We start from the raw sequence: 22433 nt of genomic DNA, 5'->3' as shown, positions 1-22433 counted from the left end.
GAAGTTTAAGAAACAAACACAAATTTGTTGTACATTTAAAACGAAACTTGCTGAGTGAAATCTACAGCCATGCAAACACTTCCAATAAGAATACTACAGACTACAAAATACTAATTATTTGAAATGCTCAGTCTTCATTCATTCACAAATACTCAAGAGTGTTTCATAATTCTGAAGATTTAAAAAATGTTATTTGAAAAAAATAAACAAGAAGCCTACTTTTTTGTTTCCTTTATCTCTATATTGATTTTACAATTTTAGGATAGCAAAACAGAAGAAATTAAAGTAAACCACAGAAGGAGCTTTTTACTCATCCTGTATGGAAATGATTCATGTCATAGATTTATATAAAAGAAGTCAAATTGAATACCAAAGAAGAGGGCGATTTTATTCTCCATAATTAATACCAACAGTCACCTTTGTTGGACAACTATAATTATCTATTTAAAAATTTTCATCAAGTATTTTTACCTAAACTAAAGAAAGTAATCACAATGCAGTCGCTAAAATAATCTGATAAAATAATGACTTCTAAAGAACTCTAATGTACTATTCAGAACCAATTTTTCAAGAGATGTTTCTTCAAACATTATGTGAAAAGTTTTAGGCTACATTTTTTGCCTACACAATGAACATCTGGACCAGCATGAGCAGACTTTATTATGCTAAAATGCATTTAGAATAAATACATTATTTTTTTAATTACCTTGAGGTATACTTGATAATTAATTAATAATAATAAACTCAGGAAATTGAAAAGTGAACTGTCTTTTAAAATGAAATAAGAATAAATATTAGGGAGCCACCACTGCTTTAGAAATATCTCAGTAAAGTAATAATTATACATATAATAAATTCTGCTAATATACTAGTGTTATTACTATGTTTTAGGAAAATAAAAGAAATACAATGAACTAGATTTCCTTTCACAAACCCAATATATGTTTGAATTTTGAGATTTCTTTAAATATCCAACCAATCCTTTCTCTCAATTTTTGGAGCTTAAGTACAGTTTTGATTAATTAATTATAGTTCTTGTAACCTTTCTGTACTCCAAACATTTTGTTCAAAAGAAAGTTTTGTTTAACCTACATCTTTGTGACCCTGAATAGTTAAATACAGGTGTTTTGTGAAAATACAATTTGGGAAAATAACAGTGTAAACAAATGTTCTACCTCATTTCATTTTTTTTATTTATTCTTAGTTTTTAAAACAGTTCAAGTACATAAGATTGATAAAATTTTATGGGAAAAATTTTCTAAATTACACTAAGAAATTAACAAAATTTAACATGTTATCCATTTGGAAGAAACTTAAGACACACATTACACTTAGGGATACCTTTTGTAAGTTCAGAAACCAAAATTGTATTTACATTTTTTTTAATTTTACAAGTCTGAGCTTATGAAATAACTAAGAAGATACTATACGAATTTCATTAAAAATGTAGATTGAACTGTGGTGTCATGTTTAACAAAACCAAGTTAAGAGTAATAGACAATAGACAAAGCTTTGTAAACAGAACTTTTCACATGCAGTAGCCCATTGTTTCATCTGGCGATACCATCAATGCTTAAAATCTACCTACTTCTATCGGAAAGGATCTTTTTATTTTAGATTAGTAGTAGATAAAATATTGTGAAACACAATAATTATTCGTATATCAAGGAAAAAGTTACTCTTATCAGCCTGAAAGAAACCGTTTGGAATTAAGGGTTGTAATTCTCAAAGGTGACAAGTTCCCTCTAAGGTTCCTCCTACCTACAATTTTGATAAATTTACACCACATTTATTCCTGTATTCCGTGTGACTAACCATTGTAAATAGCAAAGATATCTACTATATCCTCAACTGCTCAAGAATCTGTTTTAGTTAACAGTTGTTATATCCTAGTAGCTATAACAGTAAAAGCGAGTGGTGGCACCCCCCACAGTAACTACGACTAAGTTCATGCCAACAACAACATACCGAGCGGGGAAGCAGGCCTACTTGAGGAGGAGGAGGAGAAGGAGGTGTCACTGGAGTCACTGGAAGACCCGCTGGAGTCACTGTTGCTGCTGGAGCGGCTGGATTTGGAACCGGACCGAGTTGACCGCATGGCGGCAGCCACCGCACTAGCAGCCTTCGAGTGTGCCAGGAGTCTAGATGGGACCCCGGTACCTGCGCGAACCCTGCACTCGGACAAACCACAGTTCCCATTCAACACAATACCATACACTGACTGAGTATTTGTCTTTAGAGATAACACAACCAAACAACTGAGGAATAAATCTGCATCACAGAGTAATTAGAACAAACCAGTTTACAAGTATTATTTACATTAATAATTTTATCTTATAATGATATTGGATTATTACGAATATTCATAAAAAATTCCCCATTTTAATCTGTAATTATTAAAATTCGCAATGAATAATCAGTAATTTTGGAAAATATATCAATGAAAGTAATCCATAGAAAAAATAAAATAAACATTGCCAATACATTTTTTTTACCTAGATATCAGATACCTTGTGCTATGCTATCCAAACTTATGTGACGGGCAGAAGATGTAAACGCTACACAAAATACGCAAACCTAATAAAACGACTTTAAATCGATCTCATTCAATAAATAGGAAAAAGATTCATTACACCAAGATAAGAAGAACAATTACCTGTCTACAGGAGGGCTGGGGTTGGTTCCCAGACCCTTGACCTTGGTGCGAGGACTGGGGGGTGGAGGGTTCATCAGGATCGATCTCTCTGTTGTGGCTTTCTTCTCCGACAGTAGAGCGGGTGACAGCGCAACTTTCGCACCTGAATAAAGATAAATACCTCATGACTGAAGGTTTTACTTAGCTTCTTGAGTGTATCTATTATCTGCATAAAACATATTTAATATAATAGATTTAGGTACAAAATAGCAAAACAATATTGAACAAAACAACAAACATTTCATAAATGTAAACTTTGCTCTTGAGGTAGTCCTACAAGAAAATATCACAAACAGATAAATCTGGCAATCTCATGAGCCAGGGAATGTTACTGAATCATGAGATAACATGGTTACCAAACAATTCTCGCACACAGGCTATTGATTGCCATGCAGTGTGTGATGTTGCTCCGTCCTGTCAAAACCAGGCTACTTGAGCATTTGAAAGTTTGTCAATGCATGTGTAAATAAAGTTTGTAACATGGCCACATAACAATCGGCATCGATAATTGCTGTATTTTCCTGTTCATTCGCGAGTAGTGTGCTGAGGGCTGTCAATGCATGTGTAAATAAAGTTCGTAACATGGCCACATAACAATCGGCATCGATAATTGCTGTATTTTCCTGTTCATTCGCGAGTAGTGTGCCGAGGGCTGTCAATGCATGTGTAAATAAAGTTTGTAACATGGCCACATAACAATCGGCATCGATAATTGCTGTATTTTCCTGTTCATTCGCGAGTAGTGTGCTGAGGGCTGTCAATGCATGTGTAAATAAAGTTTGTAACATGGCCACATAACAATCGGCATCGATAATTGCTGTATTTTCCTGTTCATTCGCGAGTAGTGTGCTGAGGGCTGTCAATGCATGTGTAAATAAAGTTCGTAACATGGCCACATAACAATCGGCATCGATAATTGCTGTATTTTCCTGTTCATTCGCGAGTAGTGTGCTGAGGGCTGTCAATGCATGTGTAAATAAAGTTTGTAACATGGCCACATAACAATCGGCATCGATAATTGCTGTATTTTCCTGTTCATTCGCGAGTAGTGTGCTGAGGGCTGTCAATGCATGTGTAAATAAAGTTTGTAACATGGCCACATAACAATCGGCATCGATAATTGCTGTATTTTCCTGTTCATTCGCGAGTAGTGTGCTGAGGGCTGTCAATGCATGTGTAAATAAAGTTCGTAACATGGCCACATAACAATCGGCATCGATAATTGCTGTATTTTCCTGTTCATTCGCGAGTAGTGTGCTGAGGGCTGTCAATGCATGTGTAAATAAAGTTTGTAACATGGCCACATAACAATCGGCATCGATAATTGCTGTATTTTCCTGTTCATTCGCGAGTAGTGTGCTGAGGGCTGTCAATGCATGTGTAAATAAAGTTCGTAACATGGCCACATAACAATCGGCATCGATAATTGCTGTATTTTCCTGTTCATTCGCGAGTAGTGTGCTGAGGGCTGTCAATGCATGTGTAAATAAAGTTTGTAACATGGCCACATAACAATCGGCATCGATAATTGCTGTATTTTCCTGTTCATTCGCGAGTAGTGTGCCGAGGGCTGTCAATGCATGTGTAAATAAAGTTCGTAACATGGCCACATAACAATCGGCATCGATAATTGCTGTATTTTCCTGTTCATTCGCGAGTAGTGTGCCGAGGGCTGTCAATGCATGTGTAAATAAAGTTTGTAACATGGCCACATAACAATCGGCATCGATAATTGCTGTATTTTCTTGTTCATTCGCGAGTAGTGTGCTGAGGGCGTAGTTTCTATATGAGGGTAAATGTAAGAAAGGGCCATGAGGCCCTAATTTTGCCTCAAGTAAAGAAATATTTCATTTCATTTCAAAGGGGGCTCATGCGCGTCATTAGAATTTGTGTTTGTCCGGTAACACAATCGTAACCGGTAATCTTTGTCTTTCGCCTCGGCCGCGATAAGAGCGGTTACTGATGTGCGCTAGATTGGGCAGGGACTTAAAAGTTTAATGTTTGTGTAGTACATATGGGGAACACCCGACACTAGCCATGGCAGACATGAGCAGCAGGGCAATACCACACGATGGCGCTTATCCGCCGCCAATTCTAAACATTAAATGTTTCTCCTGCCGCTCAACCCTCAGCTGTCTTCATTGCTGTGCAACAGGACGCAAACGCTTTGCCGTTTAAAGCGTAACACTCGTTTAGTGGCGAAGTCAGAAACGATCGGTAGGCCGATAAACTCACTACACTAGTGGAAGTAACCTTAGATCAACCGGCGTCAGATGTAACTCACAAACACATGTCGATCTTCATTCACAATTTCACGAGCCACGTTGCGTAGAATAAGATGTTTCGTGGTTTAATCAGTTCTTGATTAAAGAAGCTGTCAAATTACTTCTTGATTTGATAAGTTCTTGAAGACGGAAAAATTATTTTTGAAATTGTCCCGGTTCTCAGATAAATTCCCGGTTTTCCCGGTGGAGTGGCCACCCTGAATCCAGATTTCTCACCAATTTATACAATAGTTTAACCAAATGTATGGACAATGATGGACTGATGACAGTCAATAATCTACCTCGAGTCAGCGGAGACGTGGTCCTCAGGAGCCTGCGTGGTGGTGACATCTTTGTGGGTTTCTCACGCGAACGAGACCGTGATGAGCGACTACGTGACCGTGACCTTGAGTAGGAACTGCTACTGCTTCGACTGCTACGACTGCAACATCGGAACAATTGTAACCAGATAAGATGTCTATCAAAATTAAAAACTAAGACTTTTTAAAATTAAAAATGGTTCAATACTTTCCAGGCAACAAACATAAGATTTATGGTAAATACTCAAGCTGTAAAAAAAGAGACAATTGAGCTGGTGACATGACAATGTTATTAGGGACGCTGAAGTTATCCTATTGCTCTAGTAAGGAGGACAGTAGTAAGGGTGTATACCTGCGTTTTTGTTCAGCAAGTGAAGGAGAGGGGAATTATGGAATTTTTCAGATTTAAAATAGTTTACGATTTTGGTGATTTATGAAGGCACTGTATGTGAAAAGAATTGGGGATTACACAAAAAATGTCAGTTCCTAGATCTGACTTGGCACGATCAGACTCGTCAAAGAACACCATCAAGTGTGTATGTAGGGTAAGACACATTCATTGAAAATAAAAACAAAATTTTTCTGTTTCTAAACTAAACACGTTATAAAAGCTTGTCCAAACACATAACAATAGATAATAATAAAATATTATAACAATAGATAATAATAAAAGCAATGAATAATACCTCACAATTGATGCTATAAAAACTAACCTAGACGAAGAATATGAGGACCCAGAAGAGTAGGATTGTTTACGTGACCGCTGTTTCCGTGTCAGAGGAGATGTCTTAGACCGCATCCAAGGGTCAGCCCATTCGTCTCCTCTTCCTCCAGCTGTCCTTCCCTCCGCGTAACGGCTCGGCCGCGCAGGGGGGCTGTCAAAAACATTCTACATTCATACACTATTATCTTTCATTAATATTTACAATTTTAAAAATTGTTATATTATCTGTTTCCAGTTGATTTTTATATTTTTTAATATTGCTATGTATTTAATTCTGTATATATATATATATATATATACAGGGAGCGGTAAAATGATCTGACGGTTTTCACTGCCGCGCTGTCAAGCGAGTGAGTGGTGGTAGGGATAGGGGCGTGGCAGAGCCTACGTGCGGACATTTTTAGTAGCCATGGAGCGGTGTGAGCACCGTGCGTTCGTTGTGGAAGCATTTTTTAAAAGTGGCGATAGTGTTGTTGCTGTTCAGCGGCAGTTCCACAGACGTTTTAATGTGGCTCCAAGAGGGAAAGTGCCAACTCGAAACACCATTTTGCTGTGGGTGGGTAACTTTAGAGCTACCGGTTCAGCTTTAAAACGAAAATCAACAGGCCAAGGTCCAAGGTCAGCCCGGACGCCAGAGAACGTCGAGAGAGTGAGAGGAGCTGTGAAAGCCAGTCCTCGGCGTCCTGCACGTAAACAAGCTGCAGCTCTGCAGATGTCTGACCGCTCGGTAAGAAGAATATTAAGGTACGACCTGCACTTTCATCCGTACAAAATGGCTATCGTGCAACAGTTGAAGCCCAGTGATTATGCAAAACGCATTGAATTTTCAGAGCAAATGATTGATTTGCTTACAGATGAAAAAATTCTCATTATGAGCTACGAAGCTCATTTTCATTTGAATGGTTATGTTAATAAGCAGAATTTCCGATATTGGTCAGAAAACAATCCAGAAGAACTGCATGAACGACCTCTTCACAGTCCCAAGGTCACTGTGTGGTGTGGCGTAACAAAAAATTGTGTTATAGGCCCATACTTTTTTGAAGAGAACGGTCTAACTGTAACCGTCAATTCACAACGATACCTGACTATGTTGAAAAACTTCCTGATCCCCGAAATACACATAAATCGCTTCAACCGCCACAGAATTTGGTTCCAGCAGGATGGGGCAACTGCCCACACAGCCAATGTGGTAATAAACTTCTTAAGAAGCAAGTTTCGTGGCCGAGTCATCTCGCGTTTCGGGGACATTGCGTGGCCATCTCGCTCCCCGGATCTCAGCATCTGTGACTTCTTCTTGTGGGGACTGCTGAAATCTAGAGTATACACAAACAAACCCCGCACATTGGACGAACTGAAGGAAACCATACGCCAAGAAATAGCCAACCTCTCTCCTGAAATGTTAGGGAAAGTGTTTGACAATTTCAGTGCAAGATTGGAAGAATGCATCGCCAAAGACGGACATCATTTGAAAGACGTTATATTCAAATCTTAAACGGATCAACTCGCCTTTTTTTGGTTATTTTTATAAATGTTCATAAATACCAATCTGAAATCTGCAATAAAACACTTTGTACCACTTTAAACGTTTGAGTTGTTTACATTATAAAACTGTCAGATCATTTTGCCGCTCCCTGTATATATATATATATATATATATACAGTATGGTAAAAAAGTCCCGGAACGGTTTAATATATTTTTTACCAATATAGATAAAGTAATGAGACTTGGTATATCAATAATAGCCATAAATGTTTAGTTTTTTAAGGTATTAAAACTTTTTTATCCCTTATGGGGGACGGCCCACGAGGAGTCAAGACAAAATTCTTAAATAGCATCATAGGTCGAGTTTTATATCAAATTAAAGGTCTTAGTTAGTAGAACACATTGCCGCAAACCGGACCTCAAAAGGTTCACTCTACCTGAAATGGCGGCGTTTTAAAGTTATTCGTCATTTATCTGTGATGTGATAAATTAGTTCTTCTGTGTTGGCAACATTCATTGCAACAATGGGATTTACGGGATAGTGTATTGGTCATGAAAACTCATTAGTGTTTACATCCTTTCTATTCAGTGAAAGTTGTTTTTGACATTCCTGTTGTGGCAATGTGTTCTACTAACTAAGACCTTTAATTTGATATAAAACTCTACCTATGCTGCTTCGTTTTGACATTAAAGACAGCTAGACTACAAAATATAGTGCCAACTAGGTGAAGAGGTATTCTCACTGTCTCATCAGGTGCACAATGAATAAATAAGAATTTTATTGTCATTAAACTTTACATTCAAGCATAGACAAAGTCAAATCCGCTATATTAAATTATGTTAATAACTCAGGATAAAGACACCATGCAACAGAATCCAGAAAACCCAATCTTTAAAAGACAGTTTAATATCAGTGGTAAATGCTTTGTTTGAAGTTTGTTTTTGACGATGGAAGGATTGTGAAGGGAACAGGATTTTTCCGGACATTTGCTATCGTTCAGTGATACAATAACTGAGTAACAGTAACAGTCAAGTGTTACCCCACAATCACAAATCTACTAACCTGTCATCCTTCCAGTTTGCCTTTTCTTGCCTCTGTACAATAACTTCCCTCTGGGAGTATTTCTGTCGTTTACTACCACTGCTACTGTAGTACTCCTGTACAAAACATCTACTAACCTGTCATCCTTCCAGTTTGCCTTTTCTTGCCTCTGTACAATAACTTCCCTCTGGGAGTATTTCTGTCGTTTACTACCACTGCTACTGTAGTACTCCTGTACAAAACATCTACTAACCTGTCATCCTTCCAGTTTGCCTTTTCTTGCCTCTGTACAATAACTTCCCTCTGGGAGTATTTCTGTTGTTTACTACCACTGCTACTGTAGTACTCCTGTAACAAAACATCTACTAACCTGTCATCCTTCCAGTTTGCCTTTTCTTGCCTCTGTACAATAACTTCCCTCTGGGAGTATTTCTGTTGTTTACTACCACTGCTACTGTAGTACTCCTGTAACAAAACATCTACTAACCTGTCATCCTTCCAGTTTGCCTTTTCTTGCCTCTGTACAATAACTTCCCTCTGGGAGTATTTCTGTCGTTTACTACTGCTGCTACTGTAGTACTCCTGTACAAAACATCTACTAACCTGTCATCCTTCCAGTTTGCCTTTTCTTGCCTCTGTACAATAACTTCCCTCTGGGAGTATTTCTGTTGTTTACTACCACTGCTACTGTAGTACTCCTGTAACAAAACATCTACTAACCTGTCATCCTTCCAGTTTGCCTTTTCTTGCCTCTGTACAATAACTTCCCTCTGGGAGTATTTCTGTCGTTTACTACTGCTGCTACTGTAGTACTCCCGTACAAAACATCTACTAACCTGTCATCCTTCCAGTTTGCCTTTTCTTGCCTCTGTACAATAACTTCCCTCTGGGAGTATTTCTGTCGTTTACTACTGCTGCTACTGTAGTACTCCTGTACAAAACATCCCGATTGTCAGCATTATTACATCACTTGCATGTAAGATTACTTCATAATCGTATAAGATTACAAGAGTTATATTAATATCAATAATGAAGGTCGAAATTACAAACAAAATTCAGAATTATATAAAACCCTTTTAAAAATTCTTGTGTACTGAGTACACAATGCAAACAAAACAATTTGTTTCATCGTTTATCAATTACATTAATTTAATATTTTCCATTCTAATGGATAATATAACACTAAATCTTGTTTATTATATCCTATAAACAGGGTGGTCAGGGAGGAATGGAACAGGTGATTATACACCTAAAAATAAGATGAAACGTCCATACAAACATGTTTGGAATAAAATATAAGGCTAGCAAAAGATTTGGCTGGATTTCCACTCTGAGGATTAAATGAAACCGGACTGAGGCCATTTGAATGGTAATTAAGACAAACATTCGATCGTTTCATATGACCTGAAAAATTGAATGAACTAAGTCCCAGAACTGTAATTTCCTTATTTTTTATATAGTAAATTGCTTTAAAAACAAAGTTTACAATTAAAAAAACGTTTTTTTACGTTTTTAGGGCACCAGACTTGAATCCGATTGATTTTTATCTTTGGGGGATAACTAAAATCCCTGGTATACACAAGTCCAATTGATATAATTGAAGATTTACAACAACGGATAGAAGAAGGTGTCAGACACATTAAGGTTACACCAGGAGTCCTGTTAGTGCGTTGACTATGGCAATGTGGTGTCAGCCATGGAGGACTTATCGAACATCTGATTTAGAATCTAATTATTTATGATTAATAAATAAAATTGCAAAAACTGATTGCAAGTGTAAAAATAAATAAACTCTAATAAGTATTAAGAGCAGCAACAAAAATAAACCCTTCTCAACTGCAAGATATAAAACAAGGAAGCACAACAACGTCAGTGACACTAATCACACTGCTCTTATTTCACTTAGAGTAACATTAGTAAATTTAATAACAAAAGTTACTTACATGTACAACATTTATTGGTTGTTTCTAAACAATATATATATTAATTTGTTTCACATTATTATGTGAACTAAGTGGGTATAAGTCATTATCTAAGTAAAATTGGCCATGAATTACCTTGTGATTTAGATAAAACTAGATGAAAGTGACAACAGAAATGTATTGTAAGAAGACAATGTTATGATTGAAAATGAGTCTAAAAGATGACGACCTTGAGCAACCTTAAGCCTCCTGATGCAATAGGCAGTTTAACCTGATATTCTTATTAAATTAATTCAAGCCCGTTTCACTTAATAAAACTATGTATCAAACAATTTTGGGACAAACAGATGCTTGAAATTTAAGCAAAGAACAAACTTTTCACAATCCTTACACGGACACTCCCAGATGTAGCACCTGCTGGTGAGTAGTACTTGCCACCGCCACTACTACGTGTGCCGTACACTCCACGCATGCTCTCGTCATAGAGCGGTCGCTGGTGCCACATGATTGTATCCTATCTATAATTGTATCACTACTGTCCATCTCACATATCAAGGTCCTAGCTCAGATGTTTACCTTCTCTCTGCTACTCCGTGAGTAGTACTTGCCACCGCCACTACTACGTGTGCCGTACACTCCACGCATGCTCTCGTCATAGTGCGGTCGCTGGTGCCACATGATTGTATCCTATCTATAATTGTATCACTACTGTCCATCTCACATATCAAGGTCCTAGCTCAGATGTTTACCTTCTCTCTGCTACTCCGTGAGTAGTACTTGCCACCGCCACTACTACGTGTGCCGTACACTCCACGCATGCTCTCGTCATAGTGCGGTCGCTGGTGCCACATGATTGTATCCTATCTATAATTGTATCACTACTGTCCATCTCACATATCAAGGTCCTAGCTCAGATGTTTACCTTCTCTCTGCTACTCCGTGAGTAGTACTTGCCACCGCCACTACTACGTGTGCCGTACACTCCACGCATGCTCTCGTCATAGTGCGGTCGCTGGTGCCACATGACTGTATCCTATCTATAATTGTATCACTACTGTCCATCTCACATATCAAGGTCCTAGCTCAGATGTTTACCTTCTCTCTGCTACTCCGTGAGTAGTACTTGCCACCGCCACTACTACGTGTGCCGTACACTCCACGCATGCTCTCGTCATAGAGCGGTCGCTGGTGCCACATGATTGTATCCTATCTATAATTGTATCACTACTGTCCATCTCACATATCAAGGTCCTAGCTCAGATGTTTACCTTCTCTCTGCTACTCCGTGAGTAGTACTTGCCACCGCCACTACTACGTGTGCCGTACACTCCACGCATGCTCTCGTCATAGTGCGGTCGCTGGTGCCAGACCTAAAAATGTCAATATCAAAATTTGTCAAAGAGTGCAATTAAAAATAGAATATTTTGCTTGACACTCCCAGCCATATATGAAAGCTCATAGTAAGGACTCTTACACTTGTTGTAGAGTTACATAGATGATTAGGGCTGAAAGTGTTAATTGATCAATAAGGTTTAGATATACGCATAATGTGTAAGAAATGCAATCAGTATTCATTAAACTAATGAGCAAAGTAAAATTATACACTTCAACCCTTTCAGTATCAACGTCCAATATTGCCACATCTGATAAGATGAAAATATTAAGTCATTGAATGCATACTTCAGTTTTTGTTTTTCATCAGTTTTTTTAATAAGAAACATTCCATTGTTTATTTGTAATTTGACACATAATACAATATATTTCAAAGATTAATTTAGCGTCAAAGCTAGATTACATTAGTTATGCATTCACTAATCACAGATTCAGCTGTTTATAAACCTTAATTCGTCACGAGTTAGCTCAATTATGGATGATTTGTTGACAATATTTATTCAATTGTGATTTGTTTCATCATTATAGACCATTGATAAAAAAAAAATAAATTTTGTGGTAAATACATTTTAGGTGTTTCCATATTTCCTAATGATTTAAAGTATTTTCTTATTGGGAACACTTATACAAAAAATGGTGTGTATTGAACAAAGCAAAATATTGTTTTTATACACAATTTAACAAATAAACAACCAACAGCAATTTTACTTAACCTTTGTAATGAACAAAAATAGGCTGGCACTTTCCGATATACTAATTACCAAAAAAGCAGTCACTTTTAAAGTAAATGAAGTTAAAAAATGACTGATAATCACATGATTAAGCCAGATGATACGTTAGACAGTGAAGGCTTCGTTTCATCCTTACCCAACCATCATTAACTATAAGAGTGAATCCAACAGGTTTCATAAAAGCATAAATTAACAAACATTCCAGTAGACTTCCGCAAACTTACCTGTTCCGTGTTGCGAGAATAAAAGTAGCCCTCTGGGCCTCCACCGTAGTCGTCAAAACGATCTGACATGGTTCGGTAACGTTTGGGTTCTCCTTCCATCTTAGCCCTGGATAATGTACTATAGTTATTAATCTACTAGTAACCAAATTTAAATTAAGCCTTTGTTCCCATAATGACAATTATAACTATTTTTTCAACTTACTAAAACCGTACCAGTTCCAGACAAAGATTTAAGAAGACTAAAGACTTCTGGGAAGAACACATTAGCTCATGTTAGCCAATATTGATACTTGGTTTGATTATCTTATGACTACTGTTACCAATAGACAACATAGTTCATCTCTATATAAGTATAGAGCTAAGTGAGAGCAAATCAATGTTCTATGTCTTACAAAGAAAATTACTCGGTTTATTATAACTAGTAAAAAAGTCAGCTCTGATTTTTTCGTAGCTGGTTGAAGAAACCCTGATTCAACTGGTACCCTATTTCGAATCAATGGACTATTTGAGAATTAATCCACATTTTAAACATTTTATTAATTTATGTACAACATATGGTTTGTGCTCAGCTAAACATTCTTTCTGGAAATAAAAATATACTATTTTAAGATATTGTTAACAGTTTTGCACAGTTTTATGAAACATGCATGGCTGAATTTTTTTTCTGTAAGTTCTTTTTGATTGTTAAGTTTACTTTTAGTTTGATTGAAGATTATATTATTATTTGATTATTTTTAAGTAAATATTTCAAGATCAATGGTTTTATATTGTTTGTTGGTTTTGTTTTGTATAAATATATTGTAAAGTTTGTAAATACTGTGAAATAAAATCTTTTTGAAATGAAAATGAAATGAAATAATAATTATCCTATTTTATTTTCTTTTTTTTATATGAGTAATTATGATAGATAAGAGCAGTTATTAATATCTAATCAATGTATTAGGGCATTCAATCATCTTTAAAACAATGTTCTAGTTAGAAAACCAAATTGTTAAAATTCTTTATCAAATGATTAATGAGAATGAATTTTTAATTACTGTTTCGACCAAATAAAGATAGTATTATTCCACATAGAGTGCAATTTCAGTTTGTAATTAATTTTTTTTAATTTTCATGCTGTTTTTGTAAAACTTGGGCTTGCTGCTTAGTCTCAAATTAATAATTTGATGATAAAAAGGTACTTTTTCTTCTTAGGTTGGTATATTTTTCTCTTTAAGCTTTAGATTGTTGCATACTGTATTTACATGTATCTGAATGAAAAAATAAATGCAATGATTATCATTGTTATTATTTATTAGATGGAATACCATAGATTTATATTTGTGTACAATACAAACGCAACTTACCCCCAACGGTCCGGCTCCTCGTTTGGTACCGGGCTGGCCGTGCGCGTGTAGTAATCATTCTCCTTGTCCAGTTCATCCTGGCCGAGCGACAGGTTCATTTTCTTCTCCTCAAAGTCCACCTCGGTCTCTTTCCTCTTGGATGATTTCCTCAACATCTGCACAGTTTGGACTCAGTTACCTCTCAGTGCTTTTACACTGATCATGTTGTTACACTATGTCTCACATTTTGAGCTCTGGAGTTGCATTGATGATTGGTAATACAGTAAGACCCAAAATAAAGGAAAGACAGCCATTACGGTTAACTAATTTTCAGTTAACCCAATTACTTCCAAAAATAACAATGAATAATGAAATTTTATTCCAAAGGTATAACATATATACAATATTCCAATAACATTGAAATATAAGTGGGCAGTTTTACCAGTAAGTGCAGCTAACTGTAAACTATAAATAAAATAAAAAGCATCTTGAAATAAGAGTCGATACAAGCTCACTCTTTGTGGCGTCTAAATATAACATACGTTTGCAGTGTACATAACACTCAAAACCATATAGCATAACAAAGTTATATGCTGTAAAATAAAGGAAACCACAGTACTTAATTATAAACTATGCAAGGCTATGTAACACCTATTTTGTATTCTTAAGACAAAACCACAATATAATTATAACAATAAAAGCTGAGAACATGTGCAGGTAGGAAGGGGTAATAGATTTACTGAAGCGATTTGTTTAGAAAGGACAGGTCATTTCTAAACAAAAAACCATGTCTGTAATTCCGCTAAAAATGAAATTAAGTTTCTTGCTCATTTTTACATTATAATGGTAGTTGATTAAAATATTTAGGCCCGATATATTGAAGATCATTTGAATAGTGCTTTGTTTACTTTTGGTAATCTTCTTTTCTGACAGATCTGACAGATTTTCTGACAGATGTCGGCTGGCGTGGCTGTCGTATTTAGGAATAAATTGTGGGAGACCTCAGCCAAAGGATTGTGTTTGGGAAAGATTGGCTTGTCAAGAAATAGATGATGGAGCTGTGGTATACAGTCTTCGTGACCAAGTCTAGTTACTGTGGTAAGCCTGAAACTGATAGACTACGGTGCTGCCTTCAACCAATTGACGCAAGACTTTACAACCAGGGGTCTAAAAACCCTCATTTGTTCGCCTATGGGATGTGTGAGGGACCTTATCTTGCGCCGAAACAATTTGCCACTAATATTGTTAATTTTCAAAACGCCACAGGCGCATCTGTCTGCAATTGTGTCCTGTGATCAACCAACAGCGAGAAGGTCACTCAAGATGCGGACTCTCCCACCCTGAGTTCTTACAAAAACTGAAGGAAGCAATCAATAACTGCCAAAACAACACTCCAAGACCACAAGTAGAGTATCCAGAGCCTCAACCAGAAGACCCAGAACAATTTTTTTCCAAATGTACACCGGGTTGAGCCATCTTTAAACTTTCAAAAAAAATTTATTGCACAAAACCCAAATAATTAATAAACTAAAAAATATAAAATTTTTCATCAAAATATTCAACATTTACAGTCACGCAGAGAGCAATTAGAAGTTATTTTGACAGAATTTAAATCCAGACATAATAGTTTTAACCGAACATAATATGAATAACATTGAGCTGGAACGATTTAATCTTCTAAATTATTTTCCAAACTACTACAAATTATACACGCAGCACTACAACAGGAGGCGGCGTAGTTATCTTGGCCAAAGAGAGTTTAAAGATGAAACAACTGGTTTCCACAAAAAATAGATGTACTGTGTCAAGATAAGTTGTTTGAATGCTGTAGTGCTAGATTTGAAAACAGCCAAGCTTAGCTTTTTATTGGTAGGAATATACAAAACCCCCACAATTCGAAAATTCAGAGTTTTTAATTCGTCTGAATAACTTGTTTGAATTTTTAATATCTAAAGGAAAGTATGTCATCATCATGGGTGATTTCAATATTGACATCCTTAAAAATACAAATGAATCAAAAGAGCTAAAGAATATTCTTTTAAGAAATGGAATGAAAGTATTTAATTGACTTCCCAACTAGAGTCACTGTCACGTCTAAGACATGTATTGATAATATAATAACTAATATAAAGTATGGATCAGTTAAAAGTTGAAGGAGTGGTAACTGCACTATCAGATCACGATGGACAAATAATAGAACTAATGAATTTTCAAAACAATACAAATAATCAAAATTTAAAATTTTGGACACACGAAATTTCTCTCTAGATAACATGAATTTATTTAAATCACTTTTGGAAAAAGAAAATATTGGCTAACCCTTTTTGAATCGTCTATCGAAAATAAATACAACACTTTTCACAACATTTTTCAATATTATTTTAATTTATCTTTCCCGAAAATTCTAAAAAAATCCAACAAAAACAAAAAAACATGGATTTCAGAAGAAACTAAAGGAAGAGAAAAATTAATCTCATCCATCTAAACAAATTAGCTAGAAACTCAGGCTTAGAGATGTTTAAGAGAGATCTTAAGAATAAAAATCAAACAATATAAAATGTAATTTAATGAATGCAAAAGCGAAGTTTTTATGATGAAAAGATTTAAAAACTCTGAAAACATAGGTAAAACCTCATGGGAAATCATAAATAAAGAAACAAAGAAAACTTCATCCAAGGTAGCAGAGAAAAGTTATGTTTTAAAGTCTGATAAGGGGACTGTTTCAGACCCTAGCCAAGTGGCAAATAGGTTTTAATAATTATTTTGTTAACATTATTGAAAACCTGTTAAGTAGTATGCCCCCAACTCAAGATGAAGATATAACTCCTACCAAAATTCCCGAATTTAGGTGTCCCCCATCAAGATGAAAAAGAGGTAAATGATATCTTGAACTCTCTAAAAAAACAAGTGGTCTAGTGGGTACGATGAGGTCCCCATTAAAATCATTAAATTTGCAAAGGACCCCTTTAATAAAAACCCTTAGTACATTTAATAAATGCTTCTTTCATCTCAGGGATTTTTCCCTAGTCAACTAAAAATTTCAAAAGTGATACCAATCTTTAAAAAAGGTGAGGAAACTGAAATTCAAAATTATCGGCCGATATCCATTTTACCATCAATTTCTAAATTTTTGAAAAAGCAATGTATTTAAGACTAGTGACACATTAGAAAAATATGATCTTTTTGACTTTGAACAACATGGGTTCCGAAAAAACAAATCTACCATTACTGCTTTAATTTGCTTTATAGAATCAATTATCGAATCAATGGATAGGAAAAATAAAGTAGCTGGAATCTTCATGGACTTGTCAAAAGCTTTTGACAGTATTTCCCACATTAAAATGATACAAAAATTGAACAAATTAGGAATAAAAAAATTATTATTTAAAGTGGTTTGAATCCTATTTAACAAACAGACAACAATTTGTAGAAATAGCCAAGGTAAACAACAACCAAATTTTGAAATATAAATCAAAAACCAGAAATAACTAAGTATGGGGTACCCCAAGGGTCAATTTTAGGCCCATTGTTATTTATCTGCTACATAAAATACATGCCTAGGTGTCTTAGTCAAATTAACCAAACAAAAAAAACCAACTCTGCATTTACGCAGATGACTCCAATCTTATTATCTCTTACAAAGACAGATACAGAACTAGAAATAAACTCTTTTATTCAAACTATCAAAATTACAAGATTCTTTTTTAATAACAATTTAATCTTAAACGCTCAAAAGACTAATTACATGTTGTTTACAACAAAACAAAATAGGAAAGATAGCCAAGTCCAAATTCATATTGATACTGAGTTCATATCCCAAGTTCCTAAAACCAAATTCCTAGGTATTTACATTGATAGCCATCTGAGTTGGGATCAGCATATTGACCATGTCTTAACTAAAATTAATTCTGGAATTTATGCTCTAAAAGGTTGTCTAACTTATGTAATCTAACTGTATTAAAAAGTGTATTTCATGCTCACGTTCAATCGCATGTATCTTACGGAATATGTGTGTATGGAGGTACATCCAACCAAAATCTCCATAAAATTTTAATTTGCCAAAAAAGAGCTGTAAGAGCAATGTTAAATTTACATAATGATGACTCGGTACGACAACATTTCATTGATTTAAAAATTTTAACAGTTCATAGCCTGTATATTTTAGAATGTATTATTTATGTCAAAATTAATTTAGGAAAATTTTTAACACACAATGATATTCACCATTACGACACACGTAATAAAAATAAAATAGTTTTGGATAATCATAATTTAGAATTGTTTAAGAAGAAAACCACATATAATGGTGTAAAGTTTTTAAATCTTATTCCAAAAGAAATTGGCGAAATAAAATGATCAGAAAAAAATTCAGGTTATTGCTAAAGATTTTTCTTGCTTAAAAAATACTTTTTATACATTTGACGAATTTTATAGCCTAAGAAACAACATGCAACTTAATTGAAATTTTAAAATGTTTTCGACAATGTATTAAAGCATAGATTTAGACATTTAACTATAAGGTTTTAGGTAAAAATTATATCTGGAACATACTTAGATATAGTCTGATGAATTGTGACACTATTTATTGTATTTCAATGTAACAAATATGAATAAAGATTATTTGAATTGAATTGAATTTGAATTGAATTGAATTGACAACTAAGCATTGTTATAATAAAATGATTTTGGGTTGTTATTAATTTTACAATGTTATATTTATAATGTTAGATTTATAACAAATTAGAATGGGTGTGTAGGGTACATAAATTATGTAAAACAATTTCTTTAAGTTATACTTTGGGAATGGTGGCAACAATTGAGGGGACAACTAATAACAGTGGCGACAGCAGGCACTGGCACGCCACAACGTAGCAGCAGTTGGTGAGGGTGACCTCAAGGAAACTATTTGCCCAGCCAGACTAGTGTCACACACCTACTCTTCTTGCCAGGAGTTGACACAGTACGAGGTGTGTCCAAAAAGTATCTGCCCTTGACGTCTGCATGAACTGTTACTCAGCGGCAACAGCAATCTGGTCCCCTTCAAAGTACTCCCCTCCACAAGCCATTACCTTATTCCAACGCTCCTCCCACTTCCGGAAACACTCCTTCATTTCGCGGAATGGCTAACAGGTCCTTCATCGCATTTAGTTTTATTTGTTCAAAATCGTCAAATCTTCTTCCTTTCAAAGGAATTTATAATTTTGGAAATAGCCAGAAGTCACAAGGAGCATTGTCAGGACTGTAGGGAGGCTGTCGTAGTTGGTTGATGTCGTGTTTGACCAAAAAACGCTGAATAACATTTGAGGAATGAGCTGGTGCATTGTCGTGGTGCAGGATCCAGTCACGACTTGTCCACAGTTCAGGTCGTTTCCTTCACACTGCATCTTGTAGCCGCCTTAGGACCTCAAGATAATACTCCTTATTCACTGACTGGCGTCTTGGAGCATATTCGTGATGAAAAACTGTCAGCATTGTCTTGACATTGCTTCGACTTTGTCTTGCTTTTTTCAGCCGTTGCTCTTCGCGAGTTTTCCACTGTGAAGACTAAGCCTTTGTTTCAAGGTTGTAGCCATAAACCCATGACTCATCATCAGTAATAACTTTTTTTAATAGCCCTAGCTCACTTTTTATCAAATCCAGATTGTGCAGTGCGATTTCAAGTTGACAGTTCTTTTGGTCTTCTGTCAGCAGCCGAGGAACAAATTTTGCCAAAACATGGTTCATTTTTAAATCTTCGTGTAAAATGTTACAATCTGACGATTTTGGTATTCCTAAATCTTCTTCCAGCTCTCGGACAGTCAATCGACTGTTTTCATTAATTGCTGCACAAACACGTTCAACATTTTCAGTGTTTCTGGCCGTTGAAGGCCTGCCAACATCAGTCATCACTCTCCACTGATATGCGGCCATTTTTAATCCGCCTAAACCACTCTTATATTTGTGTATCACCCATAGAAACGTCACCATAAACTTTCCTTATCATAGTCTCTGATGCTGAATGGCCAAGTTTTTGGCAAAATTTAATGCAAATGCACTGCTCAACACGTTCAGTCATATTGAAATGCGATGCACACTGAGTGACCGGTTCGTATCCAATGCCTAATATAGGAAGGAGTAGGCTCGCCCCTCCCCTCCAATAACTGGTTTGAGCCGGTCGGTTACGCCACGGCCGCCTACTGGTCAGCGGTCGGATACTTTTTGGACAGACCTCGTATTCTACTGTTAAATATAAACTATAATTCTAGTTTATTTAACACACATTATCATTCATGTAATCATTTTGGTTGATCTGAGTTCAGCTAACCAGGGGACTACTGTAACTGTTCACAACACCAATGCCAACAATATTCCTTTGCTTATTGTAAAAATCAACAGTATAGAAAAAGTCCTTTTAATAATATAATCAGTTGAAAGAGCTCCAAATAAAACATTAGAGAATACTGTGTTAATATTACACAATACAGTGTTGCCAGGGAATAAAACTAATTTAATATTGTATTATGAATTTATTAAAAATATTTTCTTTGTTTCACGAATAAATTACTTACGTAAAATAAAATGATTTTCTCATAGATATTATCAGGATAACAGAAAGTGAAAATATGGAATTAAATCCGGAAAAATTCTTTATCAATCTTCAAAATGTACTACAGACCAGACCAAGTTTGGGTAGGTTGGAAACGTACATAGTTCATTGTGTGTTGAAGAAATCCTCAGATAAGCTGAAAATAATCGAAAGCCTGATGCCAGGGGAAGGGATGTCTAAGCAAGGGATATGCTACCAGCCTTTGACCCTGAAACTTGAGGAAGTCAAGATCAAAGTTGTACCATCGGAATGGAAAACTGCAGAGGTTCTCTTGACATCTACAAGGGTGAAAAACATCATAGGCTTCTTACTGGAGGTGCTTGGGGAGACTATTGCGGAAATTGAGAGCAACGGATCTTACAACTACTTGGATTATACACTCAACTGTGAAAACTGGAGTAATTTTGACAAAATCATGCTGAAAGAAGAAAACATTCAGTATAATGAGATAGTAAACGACTTAAAAGAAAAGATACAAAATTGCAAATTCGATTTTCAGAAGACCCAGAACTTTCTGCTGGAAATGACCGGACCTTGTTTAGACAGAAAGTTGACCGACGTGTATGTCCAGGAGGAATCCGCAAAACTACACAACTTGGTAAAAGTGCAGACCCGTGTGGAGCAGAACTTTCTGCAATTAAAAGAAAAAGAAAATGAAGTCCAACAGTTAATTGAAACACAAAACTCGGATACCATAAAGGAAAACAGGATTAACGAAGAGCTTCAGTTTTATCTGTCCACAGTTATAAATGAATTGCAGGACAAAGTCAACTATTGGACCCACCGCTACAACAAAGAAATTGAAAAATTAGATGTTGACATATTGCACACAACGAGCAAAATAGAGGAACTCAAGAAGAACAGAGAGGAGACACTCGAGGAATTCAATATGAAGCAGGAGAAGATGGCAAAGCTGCAGAAGGAGTCTGACGAACAAGAGAGACTCATGAGGAGAAAACAGATTACGTCTAGAGCAGCTGTCACCATTCAGACATGGTGGCGCAGGATCCTGATCAAGAGAGGATTTAAGAAGAAAAGTGAAGCCAAACCGATAAAGGGAAAAGGGAAGAAAAAGACCGGTAAAAAGAATTAAACGACTTAAAAAGACACTTCTTTGAAGTTGTTAATTTAAAGTGATCTTTTCTTAACAATAAAAATGCACAATAGCAAATCATCATTTTCATTCACCAAATTCCAAAGTAACAAGTACAAAAATTGTATTTTTCACATGTGCAGCAGCAGAAACAATGATTTTATCACCGTAAAATACTCAAAAATAAAAATTTGGAAGTATAATTATGTTTGTCATTACGCATTTAAGGCTTACATTTGTAAACAAGAATAATTTAAATATTGTAGTCAATTAACAAATCCTACCATGTTTTTGTAATTCAAGTTAAAACAGGTTTTGGCTCCATAAAAATCCAAAAGAACACTTTATGTACTAGTTATTATTTATTGGAAACCACATTTCACATACATTTAAGATATGGGATTGATCCATATTGAAAATTTATATTGCAATTTTCTACAACCAACAACGCCACAATGAGTAAAGTGATAGATCACACAAGAGGAAGACACAGCAAATAGTGGTTGATTCTGTGAACTCATCAAGAAGGAGCAAGCAGTAAACTGCTAATAGACTAAGTTACTCCAAGTTATAACTGCCATTACAATATTTTTAGTCATTGCCAAAGAATTGTAAATTGTAACATTTTCGAA

General features: G+C 35.6%; 2 protein-coding genes across 2 annotated transcripts in view; one reads left to right on the top strand and one right to left on the bottom strand.

Annotated features, from left to right (window-relative positions):
- The window catches only part of LOC124353455 (zinc finger CCCH domain-containing protein 18-like), a 60177-nt gene that overhangs the window by 4197 nt on the left and 33547 nt on the right, over positions 1 to 22433 (bottom strand). Inside the window, 10 exon segments of the mRNA XM_046803294.1 lie at positions 1969 to 2171; positions 2657 to 2798; positions 5262 to 5401; positions 5993 to 6154; positions 8550 to 8668; positions 8671 to 8786; positions 9249 to 9459; positions 11719 to 11820; positions 12798 to 12903; positions 14144 to 14298. Of these exon segments, the coding sequence (XP_046659250.1) occupies positions 1969 to 2171; positions 2657 to 2798; positions 5262 to 5401; positions 5993 to 6154; positions 8550 to 8668; positions 8671 to 8786; positions 9249 to 9459; positions 11719 to 11820; positions 12798 to 12903; positions 14144 to 14298 (1456 nt within the window).
- Positions 20589 to 22034, top strand: LOC124353488 (dynein regulatory complex protein 9-like). The gene has a single exon (XM_046803335.1). It carries the CDS (start codon positions 20725 to 20727, stop codon positions 21799 to 21801), a length of 1077 nt encoding a protein of 358 aa, XP_046659291.1. The 5' UTR covers positions 20589 to 20724; the 3' UTR covers positions 21802 to 22034.

The sequence above is a fragment of the Homalodisca vitripennis genome, chromosome 2 (genome assembly GCF_021130785.1).
Source record: "Homalodisca vitripennis isolate AUS2020 chromosome 2, UT_GWSS_2.1, whole genome shotgun sequence".
NCBI lineage: Eukaryota > Metazoa > Arthropoda > Insecta > Hemiptera > Cicadellidae > Homalodisca > Homalodisca vitripennis.
This window is presented reverse-complemented; position numbering and strand designations above follow the sequence as displayed.